The sequence below is a fragment of the Chelonus insularis genome, unplaced genomic scaffold (genome assembly GCF_013357705.1).
Source record: "Chelonus insularis isolate UGA/USDA-ARS -01 unplaced genomic scaffold, ASM1335770v1 contig_88_pilon, whole genome shotgun sequence".
NCBI lineage: Eukaryota > Metazoa > Arthropoda > Insecta > Hymenoptera > Braconidae > Chelonus > Chelonus insularis.
Window position 1 is genome coordinate 1,735,882 of NW_023276776.1, and position 15,188 is coordinate 1,751,069.

The 15,188-nt window shown below is 29.0% G+C and overlaps 3 protein-coding genes across 5 annotated transcripts; 1 reads left to right on the forward strand and 2 right to left on the reverse strand.

Moving 5' to 3' along the window:
* The first annotated feature begins 67 nt into the window (after positions 1–67).
* LOC118071855 (atrial natriuretic peptide receptor 1) lies at positions 68–5,823 on the forward strand. The gene is made up of 14 exons (XM_035091308.1): positions 68–192; positions 833–998; positions 1,842–2,121; positions 2,203–2,312; positions 2,378–2,787; positions 2,859–3,225; positions 3,300–3,505; positions 3,586–3,736; positions 3,840–3,999; positions 4,085–4,245; positions 4,327–4,493; positions 4,617–4,763; positions 4,858–5,324; positions 5,395–5,823. The coding sequence occupies exons 1-14, from the start codon at positions 68–70 to the stop codon at positions 5,703–5,705; spliced, it is 3,228 nt and encodes a 1,075-aa protein (XP_034947199.1). The 3' UTR covers positions 5,706–5,823.
* A 337-nt stretch (positions 5,824–6,160) lies between these two features.
* Positions 6,161–9,465, reverse strand: LOC118071856 (cysteine and histidine-rich protein 1 homolog). The gene is made up of 6 exons (XM_035091309.1): positions 8,761–9,465; positions 7,516–7,754; positions 7,233–7,444; positions 6,619–6,779; positions 6,330–6,532; positions 6,161–6,234 (listed from the first exon to the last, which is right to left on the reverse strand). The coding sequence occupies exons 1-6, from the start codon at positions 8,977–8,979 to the stop codon at positions 6,207–6,209; spliced, it is 1,062 nt and encodes a 353-aa protein (XP_034947200.1). The 5' UTR covers positions 8,980–9,465; the 3' UTR covers positions 6,161–6,206.
* Positions 9,466–10,003: 538 nt separating this feature from the next.
* Positions 10,004–14,648, reverse strand: LOC118071835 (uncharacterized). 3 transcript variants are annotated; one of them, XM_035091268.1, is made up of 9 exons: positions 13,107–13,489; positions 12,487–13,012; positions 12,211–12,350; positions 11,911–12,133; positions 11,585–11,721; positions 11,275–11,496; positions 11,002–11,181; positions 10,801–10,929; positions 10,009–10,723 (listed from the first exon to the last, which is right to left on the reverse strand). In XM_035091268.1, the coding sequence occupies exons 3-9, from the start codon at positions 12,343–12,345 to the stop codon at positions 10,514–10,516; spliced, it is 1,236 nt and encodes a 411-aa protein (XP_034947159.1). In that variant the 5' UTR covers positions 12,346–12,350; positions 12,487–13,012; positions 13,107–13,489; the 3' UTR covers positions 10,009–10,513. The 3 variants fall into 3 exon arrangements, with proteins under 3 accessions (XP_034947161.1, XP_034947159.1, XP_034947160.1); XM_035091269.1 differs by having other exon boundaries at positions 10,010–10,723; positions 12,211–12,838; positions 12,915–13,012; XM_035091270.1 differs by lacking the exons at positions 11,911–12,133; positions 12,211–12,350; positions 12,487–13,012; positions 13,107–13,489 and adding exons at positions 13,819–14,003; positions 14,108–14,433; positions 14,510–14,648 and having other exon boundaries at positions 10,004–10,723.
* Between the last annotated feature and the right edge of the window lie 540 nt (positions 14,649–15,188).

Below are 15,188 nucleotides of genomic sequence, written 5' to 3' on the forward strand. Positions count from 1 at the left end.
GTTTAAGAAGAATCTTTTTTCTTTAGCAAAGGAATCATACATTCAAACTTATAACGTTGGAGTTTTAATGGCATCACGTCTGGATAGTCCCTTCGATGTTGAACGATGTGGACCAGCAGTGGATCTAGCTCTTGCTGAAGTCAATGAATTCTTAATCGTTCATAATGTTCAACTTCAAAAAGTTCAAGCTAGGTATTATAATTAATATTTTTAGGTAATTGTAAATATTTATCTTCAATTTATCATTTTTTAACTTGAATATAATTACATATAATATCATCATAAAATGAAATACTATTTAGTTTGACATATCTATCTCAATTGTTATATAAAATAAGGTCCAGGTAGCTCTAAAGACTACATCTGAAATGGAAATAGAGGGATCATACCCTCAGGAGACTTTCAGATGATATAAATTTAGATGGAAAAATAAAAAATTTTCATATTATTAAATAAAATATATAAACGCAAATATTTTATTTAAATAAAAATCTTAATTTAGATACTTTTGAATGTAATCATTTGAATAATTATAGATTTAACAATAGAAATCTAATTGCTTGGATGTATAGCATCATTAACATAAACATTATGAAACTTGAATATGATTGAATAGACTAATAGACATACAATCCTGCTGGAGCACGTGCTAGAGACATTACAACTCCACATGTGTATGTCATATGATACGAGTAAATTAATCAAATGTGGAGTAAGATTTTTTGCTCATAATATTAAGTAATTTTTTAAATAATAATTCATGTAATATTATGTTGTCACTTGACAGTTTATTGCTGATAAATTTAATTGAATATTAATGGATGTTTTACAGTTATCCGTCATGTAGCGGTGCTAGAGCACCCGGTTTAGCTGCTGACATGCATTTTCGCGATAATGTAATTGCATTCATAGGCCCTGCTTGTGCATTTGCTTTAGAACCTGTTGCGAGACTTGCTGCTTATTGGAACACTCCGATTATTACTGGCATGGGTGATCAAGTGAGTTTTTTATGCAAAAAACATGAATGAGTTAACTTTATTATGAAAAATAAAATTAAACATTTACAAACCAGGTCTTTTACTTGAATACATAGTGAGATAAAAAAAATGGGTCTGGGTTCACTTTATGTTCTGACGACGAACTTACCATTCATTGAAATCCGTTATTTTGTCATCTTTCAATTTTTTTTTTTTTGTTTATAACAAATTGTCATTGTTATAAACAATGTACAATTGCTTAAACACATTCAATTATTATTAACAACATTTCATTGATATTTATCTAATACAATTATATTCATAATAATTCAATAAATAAAAATTATTTTTAATTGTTTATAACAAATATTTATTTTTAAAGCTTTTAATATGCTTTTAAATTTTTTAAAATGTAAAGATATGACACAATTATGAATTTCGAAAAGGGTTTTTTTATTTTAAATAAGTATTTTTAATAAATTAAAATTTATTGAATCTCATTTGTCTTGAAAATCAATTTCAATAATTAAAAGTGAAGATTCGAATAAAAATTACTCAGCATTGGATAACTTTTAAAATATCACTTCATTATATCTTTTTGACATATAGCCACCCTCTGAAGGTGAACTCTCAGTGACGTCTGGTATCCTAGGTAGACTTCATAAGTGGAAAAATGAAAGTTCTGTAAGTTTAAGAAAAGTCTCACGTTTCTTTACTCTCATATTTTCTACATGTTTGTGAACAACAATTTATTTGATATCTTCTAATTAGAGCATGGCTTTTTATTCATAATAATATACTTGACTAATTAATTAAAAGTTTAGTACATTTATAAATTAAAATGAACATTGATCATTTTTCTAGGGTATCTTTAAAGATAAAAGTAAATATCCAACACTCACGAGAATGTCTTATTGTCAATGTCGACTTCGATTGGTATTTGCAAGTATATTTCGAGAATTTGGATGGTCTCATGTAGCATTAATTCTTGATAAATCTGATCTCTTCTCTTTAACTGTGGGAAAAAATCTGGAATATGGATTACGGAAAGATGGTCTTTTAAAATTTATCCGTGAGCTTGATGGTAATTCTGAAGATGATGCTTACCATTTATATCTAAGAGATGCTAGCATGTATGCTAGAGGTAATTAATTATTTAAATTTTAGTAAATTATTTTAAACAAGTAAATAGTTAATGAGTCAAATAAAATTAATATAATTAAAGTGGTTATTCTGAGTGTTCGAGGAACTCTGGTTCGAAGATTTATGCTTGCTGCTCATGCTTTGGGTATGACAAGAGGTGACTGGACTTTTCTTGATGTAGAAATTATTCAGGTAATGGTGCTAAAATGATTTTCCGTCATAAAGCAGGCTTTTTCATGCTCATAATTCATTTATAGGGCTCTTATTGGGGCGATCATGATTGGGAAATTGGTGATATTGAAGATGCAGCAGCTCGAAAAGCATATGAAGCTCTTTTAAGAGTTTCTTTGTTACAACCAACCAGTCCACGTTTTCAAGATTTTGCTGAGGATGTCAGAATTCGTGCACAAACTAATTATAATTATACATTCTCTGATGGAGAAGAAGTGAATTTTTTTATTGGAGCCTTTTATGATGGAGTTTATCTCTTGGGGATGGCTTTAAATGAAACATTAACCGAAGGTGGAGATATACGTGATGGTTTAGCTATGACTAAAAGAATGTGGGGTCGTAATTTCATGGGTATTACCGGTCACGTTAGGATTGATGAAGATGGTGATCGTGATGCAGATTATAGCATTCTTGATCTGGATCCAATTACTGGAAGGTTTGCATCTGAGATTCATTCATAATTGCTCGTAAATAGACCATTTTTTCAAACACACATATATTATTAAGGTTTGAAGTTGTAGCTCACTATCTAGGACTCCATAGAAAGTACAGTCAAGTATCGGGAAAGAAGATACACTGGCCTGGAGGTAGAGAAGGTCCACCACCTGATATTCCTGAATGTGGATTTCTTGGTGATGATCCAACATGTGCTTTAAAAACTGAAGCTTACACTTTTATTCTCTACTCCAGTTGTGCTCTTGGTATTTTTCTTTTTGTTATTACAACATCAGCATTCCTTCTTTATAGACACTTTCGTCTTTCTGCTGATCTTAATAACATGAGTTGGAGAATAAGACCTGAAGAATTATTACTAGAAGTTAGCAAAACTTTTTCTTCTAAAATAAATCTTCATCAAGCAGTTGCTGAGGCAAATGTAAATAATTTTATTATTAAATATCATAATAAAAAATTTTCATTCAAGTATGAATAATAATTTGATATTTATAGAATTTTGGATTGGAACAAAAACGACGTGGATCCCAATTAAGTGGTGATTCATTAGGTCCAACAACTGTTTTTACGAGTGTAGGTATTTATAAAGGTGAAAGAGTAGCAATTAAAAAAGTTACAAAAAAAAAAGTTGTTGATGTTACGAAAAAATTACTGTGGGAAATAAAACAAGTCCGGGATGTTACATCGGAAAATACTGTTAGGTAAAATTTCATTTAGCTTTAAAATGAAATGACATAGATTTTTTTCTTTCTACTGATTTAATATATCGTTACTTGAATAGATTTATTGGAGCTTGTCTTTGTTCTCCATCTCCTACAGTATTAATTCTCACAGAATATTGTCCAAAGGGATCTTTGAAAGATGTTCTGAATAATGAAGAAATAAAACTTGACTGGAATTTTAGAATGTCTTTGATCCACGATATAGTCAAAGTAATAATTATTAACTTTCTTATATTTAATTAAGTAACTTTCAACCATCATTATAAGCTTTCAAACAAATTATTAATGTTTTCATTTAAAATTAATAATCCAGGGTATGGATTATCTTCATGCAAGTGAAGTAATTGCTCACGGTAAATTAAGGTCCTATAACTGTCTGATTGATGGACGCTTTGTTCTGAAAATCTCTGATTTTGGTCTAAAAACTCTCACAACTCCAGCAGACTTGATTATTGATGATAACTATTACACAAGTTAGCATAATTTATAACTTTCATTCATAAACATGATTGATGTTAGTAATTTACATAATACATACATTGTCATTTTGATCCGTAGAACTTTTATGGATTGCTCCTGAATTATTATCACAAACAGTATTACCAGGAAGTGCAGCGTCACAAAAAGGAGATGTTTTCAGCTTTGCGATTATTTTAGAGGAAATTATATTACGTGGTGGTCCATATGAAGTAGCTAAAGTTTATATGACTTCACAAGAAGTAAGTTGATCCTTTATTAATGTATTATATATCATGACATGATAATATAGTTCTATTTTTATATTTATCTTTGTTGACAAGATAGTTAATCGTGTCTCAGTAGGAGAAAATCCTTGCTTTAGACCAGAAGTCCAATCGAAAGATTGTCCTCCTGACATTTTAGCTCTCATGAAACGATGTTGGAGTGAAATACCAGAGGATAGACCTTCGTTTCAAACAATTCGAGGGATTATACGTGGCATCATGAAGTAAAATTTAACATTAATCCTATGTGTATCCTAGATTCTGTAAATTATTACTTAGCAAAAAAATAATTTTTCCTTAATAGTCTAGTTTATAATCTTTAATTAATTTTATTTCTTTTCAACAAGAGGCTATTGTGAAAATTTAATGGATGATCTTCTAAGAAGAATGGAGCAATATGCCAACAATCTTGAAGCTTTGGTGGAAGAAAAAACTGAACAGTTAAGTTTAGAGAAACGTAGGAGTGAAGAATTGTTATACCAAGTTCTTCCAAGGTAAATGAAATTTATTATCTACTCAACCTTCTTGTTGTTATCAGTATCATTATTATTCCCATTTGTTTACAATAAATATTTACAACAAATACAGACAAGTAGCTGCACAATTGATGGCTGGTGAACTAGTCCAGCCAGAACAGTTTGAATGGGTAACAATTTATTTTAGTGATATTGTTGGATTTACATCTTTATGTGCTCAGAGTACACCGATGCAAGTGGTGGATTTTTTGAATGATCTCTACAGTACTTTTGATCGTATAATAGGCTTTTATGATGTTTATAAAGTTGAGACTATCGGTGATGCTTACATGGTAGTCTCAGGATTACCTCAAAGAAATGGTGATGAGCATGCTAAGGAAATAGCTTTAATGGCTTTGACTATTCTTGATGCTGTTAAATCGTTCAAAATAGCTCATAAACAAGATACCCAACTGAGCATCAGAATTGGAGCTCACAGTGGGCCTGTATGTGCTGGAGTTGTAGGACAAAAAATGCCTCATTACTGTCTCTTTGGAGATACCGTAAATACTGCATCAAGAATGGAATCAACTGGTTTACGTAAGTTATATATTTAAAGTTAAAAATATAATTTTTATTGAAGATTTAAAATCTTATTTATGTCTTACAGCTCTAAAAATACATGTGTCAGAGACTACAAAAAATATTCTAGATAAATTTGGTACATTTGAGTTAGAACTTAGAGGAGAAGTTGAACTTAAAGGTAAAGGAACCGTTACATCTTATTGGCTTATTGGTTGTTCAAGTTCTGATCCAAGATTATCATCACCAAAACTTCGCAAGTACAGCATGAGCCCACCAGATAATGGATCCACACTTAATCCACTAATATTCCCTCAAAATATTACAAGTGTTGGAAAAGTAGCTAATAATACTTTTATTAATTTATCTGAATTATCAAATAATTCATTAATGGAATAAGTTATTTAAGTGAAATTTGAATTTATTGAAATTTATTTAATCCATAATTACAATGATCTTTATAGAAAACCTTTAAATAATCGAATAAATGTCTATGAATAAAAAAATGGATATTAGTAAAGGAACATATCTAAATGTTAAAAATATCATCTATACAAATATAAAATAAAATAATTCAAAATAAAAACAAAATTCTTTTTTTCATTACACTAAACTTAAAAAAAAAAAATAATTCTTCATTGTATCAAACAAAGTTATGTATTTATATGATGATATAAATGTGTTGATTATATTTGTTGTTAATATATCAAATTGATGATAATAAAAAAAAAACCAAATTAAATAAAACAATCAGAGTTTCAACTAACTGATATATAATATATCTAATAAATTTCAAAAATGATAATAATGTATATAGATATATCTATATATAAATTTTGTGTATGTATATTTTATATACATTTTTTTCCCGGCAGGATAGCGAATACTCTATGAATTCGACTATTTGGACACCAAAAACATAATAAGCCTGTAAATGGGAATTATTCAATCATTATATAAAATCAAGTATAATAAATAATTCGTTCAATTAAATATAAAGTTTGAAAAAGTATTGAAAAATACCGAAAACTTATTGCCTTCGCAGCTAATAGTCTGTTACATTCTGCTGTATCCGGAAGTGGTAACGGTAGATATGGACTCTCATTATCCTGTTCAGTAAAATCGAATCGATGGATCCGAGGTTGAACTTTCATATCACCAAAAGGTCCTTTTAATATCAGATAATGTATTGCCAATGGAAAGGTGGTTTTTGTTTTTAAGATCAGCTATTATTGGAAAATGATTAATATTAATTAGCTGGTCCATATATTGGTATCAACAAAAAGAGTTATAATTGAATAATTAAACGAACTTGATAGGTCATATCTCGTTCAGAACTTTGTGTAGGATCTCGTTGACTATTATTGATTCTAGCTTTTACAACCCATTGATGATTAAATGCCGAGAAACGAGCTGTTTCATAAAATAATTTATGAACGAATTCATCTGTACGATATGGCTTCATTTGTAAATCTAAAAATATTTGAATGCAAAATAAATGAATAAAAAGAAGTTCTGTTAGATCGATAAATGAATTAAAGAAGATAGAATGATCACAAATTTTTATGATGCTTGATATTTAAATACACTATGGTGTTTAACAGTCATTCAAAATTATATGCAAGTGAATGATGAAATTATTCCACATATTTATTCATAAAAAAATTAAACATTTCATTTTGCTTGCATTAATGTATACTTTATGATGACGTTTCATTTTATGATGATGATGATAAATGGTTCAAGTGACATAGTTGAATGCAACAACTATTACTGCCCTTATCGAAAAAATAATGACCCAATCTAATGTCTATAATAGTTAGTTATTTAACATAAATGATGTCATTTATTCAAGTATCAAGAGCCATAAAAATAGGTAAAAGACCAATTAATTTGTGATCATTCTTTAATAGACAATAATCAGACCATTAAATGTTATCTTTTCGTAAGACAGAAGCTCGAAAATATTATCATAGTGCTTGCGTTCTTCTAAAGTTCGAGCATCAATGTCACGAAGTGCTTCCATAACATCGGCTCCGGTACGATGTGGATGAACACAATGAGCTTCGTGCTCAGCACCTTCGTGACTGGGTCCTCGCCAAGGACATCCAATTCTGCTGTACTTGCAACTTGATATTCTAACGAGATAATCACCGTTAGAGTTATAGATTGTAACTTTTGTCTAAACATGGTGTCAATTTAAAATTACCTTTCTTCACATAACGAATCTTCATGACGTTCCAAGGAATTCCTTGGGAATTCCCTGGCACAAAATTGACATTCAGCTGGTAATTCAGACACAGCTTTTTCAACAGCTAAATTACGTGATGCTGAAGTTTTACTAATTTCAATTCTGCAATTTGGACATGTTGCCAGCTCATCTCGCAATCTTGCATCTGCCAGAACATGAGTAAAGCAACCGGCACACATCAAGTGTCCATTGATACACTGTGAACATGATTACACACAGAAAGAATATTATTAACAGGTGTAAATGGTATGTAGGAACATGAATAATCATCAATGAGAAAAATACATTTTATTAAAAAGCCATTAGATAATCTCATTGATAATTATTATTGTTTAAATTCTAATTCGCGTTAATAATTAGCCAAACTATGTTTATACTTTTTACCGTGTTTCGATGTTTATTTTACTATCTGAAACACAAAATCGTATGGGGACTATTAATAAAATCATATAAACACTTATGAGATAATAGTGACTAAAATTTAAAGAGTTATTGCTTGAATTATTAGGATTTTAATCAGGGGAGGATTATGGTATTGAGGATTAGAAAATATTAAAGGTCGCAGTTATTGTACGTAAAAAAAACGTTTATTTTTTTAACCTTTAACTTCATTTATTTAATTTTAATTTTTTTTTCACTTATGTACTTTACATTTAATACAAATCAGTAATTAAAATTCCGCTCTCTCACTCTCACACTGTAGGTAACACCACTTTGTGCCCATATTTAATTGTGTTTTATTACTCAGAATAATAAGTATATTATATTAATGTGTGTTTTATTTATGTAACAACTATGATTAGCATACATAATTTTTTTCATAATTGATTTTTATTTTATTCTTTTATTTTATTTTCTTAAACTTAATCTATTGCGCAGTACAAATTTAAGCTAATAACTCATTCAGCACAATAAACACTGACTGCACTAACAAATTACAAATTCATATAAGAGAATCAGTACTCGATAAATTACGACGCAATTAAATAAAAAAAATTTCAAAAATTAATTATCATTATTATTATTATTGTATTACACTACTCGCGATTAATTAAATTAACTTGCTTAAAAAAAAAAAGTGAAATTATTTTGCCGATAAATGTATCATACAAATAAATTATAACTAGTCAATATAATTAATTACGATGAATCAGTATTAAAATATTATGTCAGTAGACGTAATAGTACATGGAAATGGCTTACCTGGTAAACGGCCGATCTAGGAAGATCGAGACATACAGCACAACAAAGAATTCCACCCAAACGATGTTCCAATTTTTGTTCTGTTTTGCCATCTTGCTTTAATAATTTACGCCTCTTTCGATCAGGCTCTAAAAAATCTTCAGGCTTTTCAACCTCCTCGCGAATAGTTGGTTCTGAAACACTACTTGATGATGAAGCTTCACCACTTTGATCAGCCATCTTTCTTGTTTTGATTTTTCCTGATCAAGAGAGAGGTGTACGTAAAACGCGCACGCGTCTTTATGTTCTTTCTGTCTTGCTCTTTTTTTACTCTAATTTTTCTTTGTGCCTTATCTCATATGTTGGTTCTTTTCAACTTGACTTTAATCAACTTTTTAATTATTCTGATGTAACAATTTTTTTCTACCAATCACTTTGACATAGATAAACAATAAATACAATGTAAATAAACCCACATATGTATTTATTTATAAATCAGAATGTATGCTATAAAATTGTCAAGACGATCGATCATCGACTTGTGCGCACAAAATTTAACCAACGACAAAAACTTGAATGCAATTCCTGTCAAGATTCCTTGATGACGTAAACCAACAGCTGGTTGTCTACTTTTATGTGACAACTTTGGTACCTACCCGTTCACAACTACAATTGTTCGTTAAAACTGATATTAATGTGTAAGTAGCCGTGTATGTTCATAAACGAAGAGCGAGAAACTGACAGGGTTATCCCTTCTCCAAATCCTAACATTCTTTCTTTTCTCCCCCACTATCGTATATATTACAACTTATATTCATCCTCTGCATCATTCTATTGCTAAGTGTTTTTTTTTTCTCTTCATTGCAATCATTTGAATTAATTAAATATTTATTAGGAGAAAGATTCAATGAAAGTAATAGGTTATGTATATAAGTAGTAAGAGAGAGATTAAATCAAGTTTTAATATGTAGCCCAAAAATATTTAAAAAAGAATTCAATGATTTTTTCTTTGTTTCGAAAAAGAACTTTCGTTTGTTGTAATTTATGTAAATAAAATTAATATTCAGATAAAAATACCTATGCGTTTATTAATATTATTATCATTTTATTAATTTACATGGTAAATTAACATCATTGTGATTTATATTTTATTCTATAAGATAACAATTATAAATTAATTAATGAATATTGCTTTTCTACAAAATCTTTATTCAAAAAACAAAACAAATAAATAATTAAGTACTTATTTATAGATCATCTACTCTTCATTTATTTATACTTATTTTATAAATTTTTTATTTCTCTTAATCATTCATTAATTACGAACCTTAAATTATCTATATATTTCTTCACATAACTTGTATATTTATTAAAAGCTACTCCTGAATACTGGAAATATTGGTGCGTAAAGTAAAATCAGAAATATTTAAGTATTCAGTAATATGTACAATTGACACAAAAAATATTGTAATACTTCTCTGTTGAAATTTTTTACATTCTTATAAATATTATGAAAGGATAGAGAGTTGTTTTTTTTTTTTTTCATTACTTCTCATAACTTATACATGGACCAAAAAACTCATTAGAAAGTATTGGGCTAATGATTTTTATCGAAACATCAATTTATAAATTATTATATCTAATCACTTCCAAAAAAAAAAATTAATCTTTACACAGGATTTAAAGAATTAACAAGTTCTGAATCAGTATGACTCATATTGCATTTCTGCCAATGCTTTAATAATCTTGCATCTCTCAACGAGTGCGTTGTAAGTTATGGAATAACTTTTTCTTGTGATATATTCACGGGTAATGTGATTTGTGGCTGTTCACTTGTTTTAGATACTAGATTCTGCTCGTTATTTTTCATATTTTGAGAAGAATAAAGCATCATGTCTGTTGAATTTTTTAAACGATTAAATGCTTGCTCTAGTTGTTGTATTTTATCAGTTAAATCACCATCTAGTGTTTTAGCAGTATTAATCTGTAAAAAAAGGATGCATCAAAAAAAAAGTTTTAATAAATTTTTATTAAACTCGAAATAATTCAATGTTTTAATACCTCATTATTTATTTTGTCGATCATGGTGAGAATACTTTTGTGTTCAGACTCTTTAGTACATTCTGCTTCTAAAGACATTATTTTCATGCTTGCATTTTGACTCATATCCTGAAGTGATTCCAACATCCGCTAAATATCACAATAAAAATTATGCAGATGTTTGTAGAATTAAATATATTAATTAAGATAAATTTGACTTACATGATCTTTCTTTTGATCTTCTTGAATCCATTGTAGACTTCTTGTAAATGTTTCGTTGATATGAGATAGATTAGTTTTTATTTGCGATACTGTATGACTTAACTGTTCAGCTTGGATCTTGGATTCATTCGTTGGCATTGCAGAATGTTCTGTGACTTTGGATAATTCCTCAACTCTATGCTATAAGAAACAATATTGTATTTTAACATTAATATTAAACTTGGTACATTTTGATAATAAAATTAATTAATATCTCATGAAAATAATTATTACCCCAATATTAGTAATATTTTGTTGAAGATTTCGTTGAATATCTTGCACTTTAGATTCAGTCTCTTTTAAATTACCCACTGTTATTTCTAAATCCTGAATTTTACTACCAAATGTAGCTACACTATTGCCAAGAGCATTGAGATTTTTTGGAACGTTAGTTAATTCCGGTGCTCCATCTAATAATTCTTGGATTTTATGGAGACCTTGTTGAATATTTGATAACTATAAAAATATTATTTAAATTAATTCCCTTAAATATTTATGACTAGAATATATTTTTTATAAAATATATTCAAAAAATAAAAAATACCTGAACTGTAAAATTGGATATTTGAGCTTTAACACCAGATAATTGTGTAAATAGAACAGTTTGATTATTTTGTAGGTCTTTAGAAAGAGAATGGCACTTTTGTAAAGCATCTGGAACTCCTTCACTGCCAGCAATTGCTGTAACAAACAATGTAAATGAATGTTTAATTATTTAATTGTAATTAATGTTTCATTGTTCTGTTCTGTGAGAAGTTTTTCAATGTTATTAATTCAATTATTTTTAATAAAGTAAAGTTGAATAGCAAATGAAACAGATGTGAAATTTATTTCTTCTGAAATTCCTCGTTTCTTCTTGAATTCCAATACCTTGGTCGACTTCTGTCCTAAGAGCAGTCAACTGTTGACGTACATCTATGAAAAGCCAAATAAGACTTGCTGTGGCAAGCACTGATGCACAGCCAAAAAATGCACTACAAGCTTTTAATAAACCAGGGCACGTGCGATTTCTTCGGGTTCTTCCTTTACGATTGCCTCGAACTGATACATTCCAATACTCAGAGCGTTCATCACTGCTGTCTGTTAGCAATTCCTAGATAATAAAACAGTACATTGTAATTCGAGAAATAATTTTAATATTTTTTATCAATTAACACAATTTTTAAATACCTGGGAGCTCCGTTTGCCAGATACTCGTCGAGAAATAACGTGTGAAGATGCTAAAGCATCAAGTTCTTTACGTTTTTTCATCTTTTTCGTTGGTGGCCGAAGAGGCACAGTTACAGCCACTGAGTCCATCGTCATTTAAACTAGTGTATTTTATCAGATTATTTCTTATTTTATTTTATGTACACAACTGCTAACTTAATGATATATAAGAAGTATAATCATTTATAACAATTGTCAAATTTAATGTACATCTATTTACATAAAACCTTGAGTTACCTAACACAATATAAAAAATAACTGCGTCAACTATATTCTTTCACTATTATTTGACTTTTTTACAACTTAACTTTGAGTTCATTTTGTGATTAGTCACGATTTTTCTGCATTTAGAACAACTTTTTTATGTTTATTATCTTCCTGTCGTTTATCATTTACGTTAATTCAAGTGATACTTGTTATTCTTATTATATAAAACCTAAAAATTGCTTTCACGTTCTATCATATATTGAATGAATATTTTGAAACTTCCAATGAACCTCTTATCACTTGTTCGGTATGTTTGGTTTGTGCTTAACTATGAATAACTTTGTTTACCCAGTAATCGTCGTTTCGTATTTCAACACAGATACTTTGGAAAAGAATTTTATTATAAAATCGAGTCTCAATTTCAATCATTTACTGATAAAATATTCACATACACATACTTGATTGTTATTTAATCTCAGTTAATTACGACTGTTTTAACAAATAAATTATCTCTAATTGTTTTATACCTGCTGCTCACTAATTACTCATACAATATCTAAAATAAATAGAAAAATAATTATATTTAATAATAATGCTAAAAGCAGAAAATTAATTTCAAGTTTAATAAGTATTTTAGAAATATAACTTACATGGACTCAAATACCGACTAGTATCAAAATGTTATCACTCGAGAATTTACTCGGTATCTACATCTATTATATTGCTACGGTAGTAATATTATCGATCGGCCATTCTAGATGTATACCTCACACTTATTTGATAGTAAAATTTAAAAACAATTCTACTATAACAAGTCTCTATTTTGATCAAGCCTTGTAGCTATCCATCATCATCACCAGTTCTTTTCTTGCTATTTTAAATATATACAAACTCTACCATAATTTACAATTTTCCAACTCGTTATCGGTGCCACGAGTACTGACACCGCCTCCGCACAATTCACAAACGTTACTGGGTGGCGCGTCACTACAGTCTAACCACGACGTGAGCAAGATATCGACTAAAAGTTGTCAAAGGTAGCCTGTACAATTAGACGTAACATAAACGATGTAAACTCCACTAATTATATTTATCTTGTGATAAACATGTTTTTAATAAATACATCTTTATAAAAATTCAATTTAATTCTCTTCATAATTAATTCATTCTAACGAATAATCTAACTTTTATGATATTTACAGTATATGAAATATGTTTTTTTTTTACATTAAATATTGGAAGTTAATTGCTAAAAAAAAATAGCATGTGAATATAAATAAGTAATGATTAATGGATTTTAAATGATAATAAAGTGTAAATCATGAAATAATTATTAAAATTTTATTCACAAGTTTTTCTTACCAGATCTTATGTTTACATCCATTTTCCCGATTTCTCCATACAGAATTGCTGCAAGCCAAGATAGTGCAACAAGCCAAAATGTTATTAAAACTGCTGCTAGCCATAATGAAATTAATCTTGATTTAGATCTATTACAGCTGCATGAATTAGATGAATGTTTTATTTTAGAAGATCTTGGAGGTCTTCTGGAATGATGAAAGTATTAATAGTAGTAGATATTTATAATTAATATTATTTTTATTATTGGTATTGTGTTGAACAGTGTTGTTAGTAATAATCATTGACTCACCTTTTTACTTTTTTCTTTTTTGGAGCAGGAAAGATTAAATCTGATAAATCACTTTCACTGTCTGAAGGTCGATCCAGTAATTTTATTGTCTCCTTGATATTTTTGCTTTCCATAGTTCCATGTCAAAGTTGAATTCATGTTTCTTTGAAGTTAATTGTAAAAATATTCATTCTCAATTATTATATCTAATATCACAATTTGTTTTATTTAATCATCACATCAAACTGATTGAAAAGGAGAATATTGAACTATTTGTTTACTTTTTTAGTTAATTCTTCAGCCTTTAAATGATTCTGTTTAAAAAATGAATAATATTGTCTTCCAACCTATAAAAAATTTTTTTTTAAATCAGCTTTCATTTAGACATAAAAAATGATTATGACTCCTATTAAATTCACTTACATAATTGTTTTTAAATTATTACTAAACTCAGTAGTTGAGTTAATTCATTCCCATTTTTGTTGGACACAAAAAAATACATATAAGAGTTGATAACGGTTTTTTTGCATTTAAGATCACGGTGCCCTCGAATCAAAGTCAAATTCGGAGAACTATGAGAAGTGGGAAGATAAAGTAAATTACCACTTTGATCAGATAAGTTTTATCATTAGAGAACTACTATACCGACTAAAGGTTTTATTTACCGACTGGAGGTTATTTTACCGACTGAAGGTTATATTTAAAATAAAGCGCGCAACCAGCGGCAAACTTGAATAAAGACTGGGTTCAAGTCAAAAAGTTTCCCAAAGTTGACTTTACGCCTTCGAATTGTGCAGCGAAAGGTCAAAGCTCGAAAAAAAAATCAAGTAATCATTTTTATGCTTGGATCATAAAATCATGGGCATTATTAGGAAAGCCTTGATGAGACGATTCCAAAAAACTAACTGTCACAGTCATTGGAGTTATAGATCTCGAGATATTTGTGGAAAATTGTAATACATGGAAATGTGCATAACTTCTATGCTAATGATGCTACGGGGTTGATCGAGGGCTCATATGATAGATCGGGACCTGAGTAAAAAATTCGATCCCCCCTATAGGATATCCCCGTCAAAAATGCCGTATCTCGCATAGTTTCCGA

Bases quoted from the DNA above. Each gene is read 5' to 3' on its own strand.
- LOC118071855 (XM_035091308.1), top strand. From the start codon at position 68: ATGGCATCACGTCTGGATAGTCCCTTCGATGTTGAACGATGTGGACCA. The intron at 2,122-2,202 runs GTAATTAATTAT...ATATAATTAAAG, and splicing joins TGCTAGCATGTATGCTAGAG to TGGTTATTCTGAGTGTTCGA. The intron at 3,737-3,839 runs GTAATAATTATT...TTAATAATCCAG, and splicing joins TGATCCACGATATAGTCAAA to GGTATGGATTATCTTCATGC.
- LOC118071856 (XM_035091309.1), bottom strand. From the start codon at position 8,979: ATGGCTGATCAAAGTGGTGAAGCTTCATCATCAAGTAGTGTTTCAGAA. The intron at 6,780-7,232 runs GTCTGATTATTG...AAATATTTTTAG, and splicing joins CGAAAAGATAACATTTAATG to ATTTACAAATGAAGCCATAT. The intron at 6,235-6,329 runs GTATTTTTCAAT...TCCCATTTACAG, and splicing joins GCGAAGGCAATAAGTTTTCG to GCTTATTATGTTTTTGGTGT.
- LOC118071835 (XM_035091268.1), bottom strand. From the start codon at position 12,345: ATGACGATGGACTCAGTGGCTGTAACTGTGCCTCTTCGGCCACCAACG. The intron at 11,182-11,274 runs GTAATAATTATT...TGTTTCTTATAG, and splicing joins AAAATATTACTAATATTGGG to CATAGAGTTGAGGAATTATC. The intron at 10,930-11,001 runs GTAAGTCAAATT...TGTGATATTTAG, and splicing joins AAGATCAAAAGAAAGATCAT to CGGATGTTGGAATCACTTCA.